Source organism: Babylonia areolata, chromosome 6 (genome assembly GCF_041734735.1).
Source record: "Babylonia areolata isolate BAREFJ2019XMU chromosome 6, ASM4173473v1, whole genome shotgun sequence".
Lineage (NCBI taxonomy): Eukaryota > Metazoa > Mollusca > Gastropoda > Neogastropoda > Buccinidae > Babylonia > Babylonia areolata.
Genome location: NC_134881.1, coordinates 5,790,081 through 5,792,580, shown reverse-complemented (window position 1 = coordinate 5,792,580; position 2,500 = coordinate 5,790,081). Strand labels below are relative to the sequence as shown.

Genomic DNA, 2,500 nt, shown 5'->3' with positions numbered 1-2,500 from the left:
CACCACCACCACCATCACCACCACCACCACAACCAATACCACTACACCACCACCCCACCACCACCATAACCACCATTACCACCACCACAACCACCACTACATCACCACCACAACCACTACACCACCACCACCACACTACCACTTCACCACCACCACCACCACCACCACCACTACACCATCACCACCAACACCACCATCACCACTTCACCACCATTACCACCACCACAACCACCACTACATCACCACCACAACCACTACACCACCACCACCACACTACCACTTCACCACCACCACCACCACCACCACTACACCACCACCACCACCACCACAACAACAACACCACGACTACACCACCACCACCACTACACCACCACCATTACCACCACCACACCACCACCATTACCACACCACCACCACTACTACACCACCACCATCACCATAACCACCACCACCACCAACAAAACCCGCAGGAAGAGCAAGGTACCGCTGATCCGTACCGCGCCGTTCCCAGCGTCTGTGGCGCTAGTCTGGAAGGTCCTCGTGGTGCCACGGTGAGTAGTTCATGGCTGGAAAGAGAGCAGGATAAGACGAGACGAAATTAGAGAATAAGGTAAGGTAAGGTAAGGTAATATAAGGTGAGGTAAGGTAAGGTAAGGTGAGGTGAGGTAAGGTAAGGTGAGGTAAGGTAAGGTAAGGTGAGGTAAGGTAAGGTGAGGTAAGGTAAGGTGAGGTAAGGTAAGGTGAGGTAAGGTGAGGTGAGGTAAAGTAAGGTAAGGTGAGGGAAGGTGAGGTGAGGTAAGGGAAGGGAATGTGAATTAAAGTAAGGTAATGTAATGTGAGGTAAGGTGATGTAAGGTGAGGTAAGGTGAGGTAAGGTAAGGGAAGGGAAGGTGAATTAAGGTAAGGTAATGTAAGGTGAGGTAAGGTAATGTAAGGTGAGGTAAGGTAATGTAAGGTGAGGTGAGGTAAGGGAAGGGAAGGGAAGGTGAATTAAGGTAAGGTAATGTAAGGTGAGGTAAGGTAATGTAAGGTGAGGTAAGGTGAGGTAAGGTGAGGTAAGGGAAGGGAAGGTGAATTAAGGTAAGGTAATGTAAGGTAAGGTAAGGTAAGGTAATGTAAGGTAATGTAAGGTGAGGTAAGGTAATGTAAGGTGAGGTAAGGGAAGGGAAGGTGAGGTAAGGGAAGGGAAGGGAAGGTGAATTAAGGTAAGGTAATGTAAGGTAAGGTAAGGGAAGGTGAGGTAAGGTAATGTAAGGTGAGGTAAGGTAATGTAAGGTGAGGTAAGGTGAGGGAAGGTGAGGTAAGGTTAGGTGAGGTAAGTTAATGTAAGGTGAGGTAAGGTAATGTAAGGTGAGGTAAGGTAAGGTAAGGTGAGGTAAGGTAAGGTAAGGTGAGGTAAGGTAAAGTACGGTAAGGTGAGGTAAGGTAATGTAAGGTGAGGTAAGGTAAAGTACGGTAAGGTGAGGTAAGGTAAGGTAAGGTGAGGTAAGGTAAGGTAAGGTAAGGTGAGGTAAGGTAAAGTACGGTAAGGTGAGGTAAGGTAATGTAAGGTGAGGTAAGGTAATGTAAGGTGAGGTAAGGGAAGGGAAGGTGAATTAAGGTAAGGTAATGTAAGGTGAGGTAAGGGAAGGTGAGGTAAGGTAATGTAAGGTGAGGTAAGGTAATGTAAGGTGAGGTAAGGGAAGGTGAGGTAAGGTAAAGTACGGTAAGGTAAGGTGAGGGAAGGGAAGGTGAATTAAAGTAAGGTGAGGTAAGGTAAGGTAAGGTGAGGTAAGGTAAGGTGAGGTAAGGTAATGTAAGGTGAGGTAAGGTAATGTAAGGTAAGGTGAGGTAAGGTGAGGTAAGGTAAGGTGAGGTACGGTAAGGTAAGGTAAGGTAATGTGAGGTGAGGTAAGGTAAGGTGAGGTAAGGTAAGGTGAGGTGAGGTAAGGTTAAATGAGGCAGGATGAGGCTAGGTTAGGTACGATACGTTTAGGCAAGGTAAACGTTTAGACACTTGCTGCCACAAAGGCATAAACTGAATGATGGAGTGTGTGTGTGTGTGTGTGTGTGTGTGTGTGTGTGTGTGTGTGTGCTTACGTGCGTGTGTGTGTGTATATATTTGTGCGTGCGTGCGTGAATGATTGCGTGCGTGCTCGTGTATGTATGTAAGTAGGCGAGACAGAAGCATCAGTTTAGTGACTGGCGAATCGGGAATAGATAGAACGGGAATAGGTGAGTTGGTAAGTATTGAAATTGGCGAGTCGGGACGGCACCTTTGAATCCACTAACCCGGCAGCGCTAAACGGCCATGGGATGTATATAACCTTTGTCACTTTTTTTTTATTATTATTTTTTTTTTTTAACAGTCTTTCTCTTGTTCGTGGTATGCTAGCTACTCAACAGTATCCAACCCTTCCTTTCCCTCCCCCCCCCCCCCCACCCACCCCCTCCCCTGGCATCCTCCCTAGACTAGCTGAGCGTAAAACCACGATCACGAATTAACCCACTAATCCCCAGT

The 2,500-nt window shown here is 47.3% G+C and overlaps 1 protein-coding gene across 1 annotated transcript in view; it reads left to right on the top strand.

Moving 5' to 3' along the window:
• The window catches only part of LOC143283211 (uncharacterized), a 55,718-nt gene that overhangs the window by 47,902 nt on the left and 5,316 nt on the right, over positions 1–2,500 (top strand). Inside the window, exon 17 of the mRNA XM_076589387.1 lies at positions 471–551. Within this exon, the coding sequence (XP_076445502.1) occupies positions 471–551 (81 nt within the window). The remainder of the gene's footprint in view (positions 1–470; positions 552–2,500) is intronic.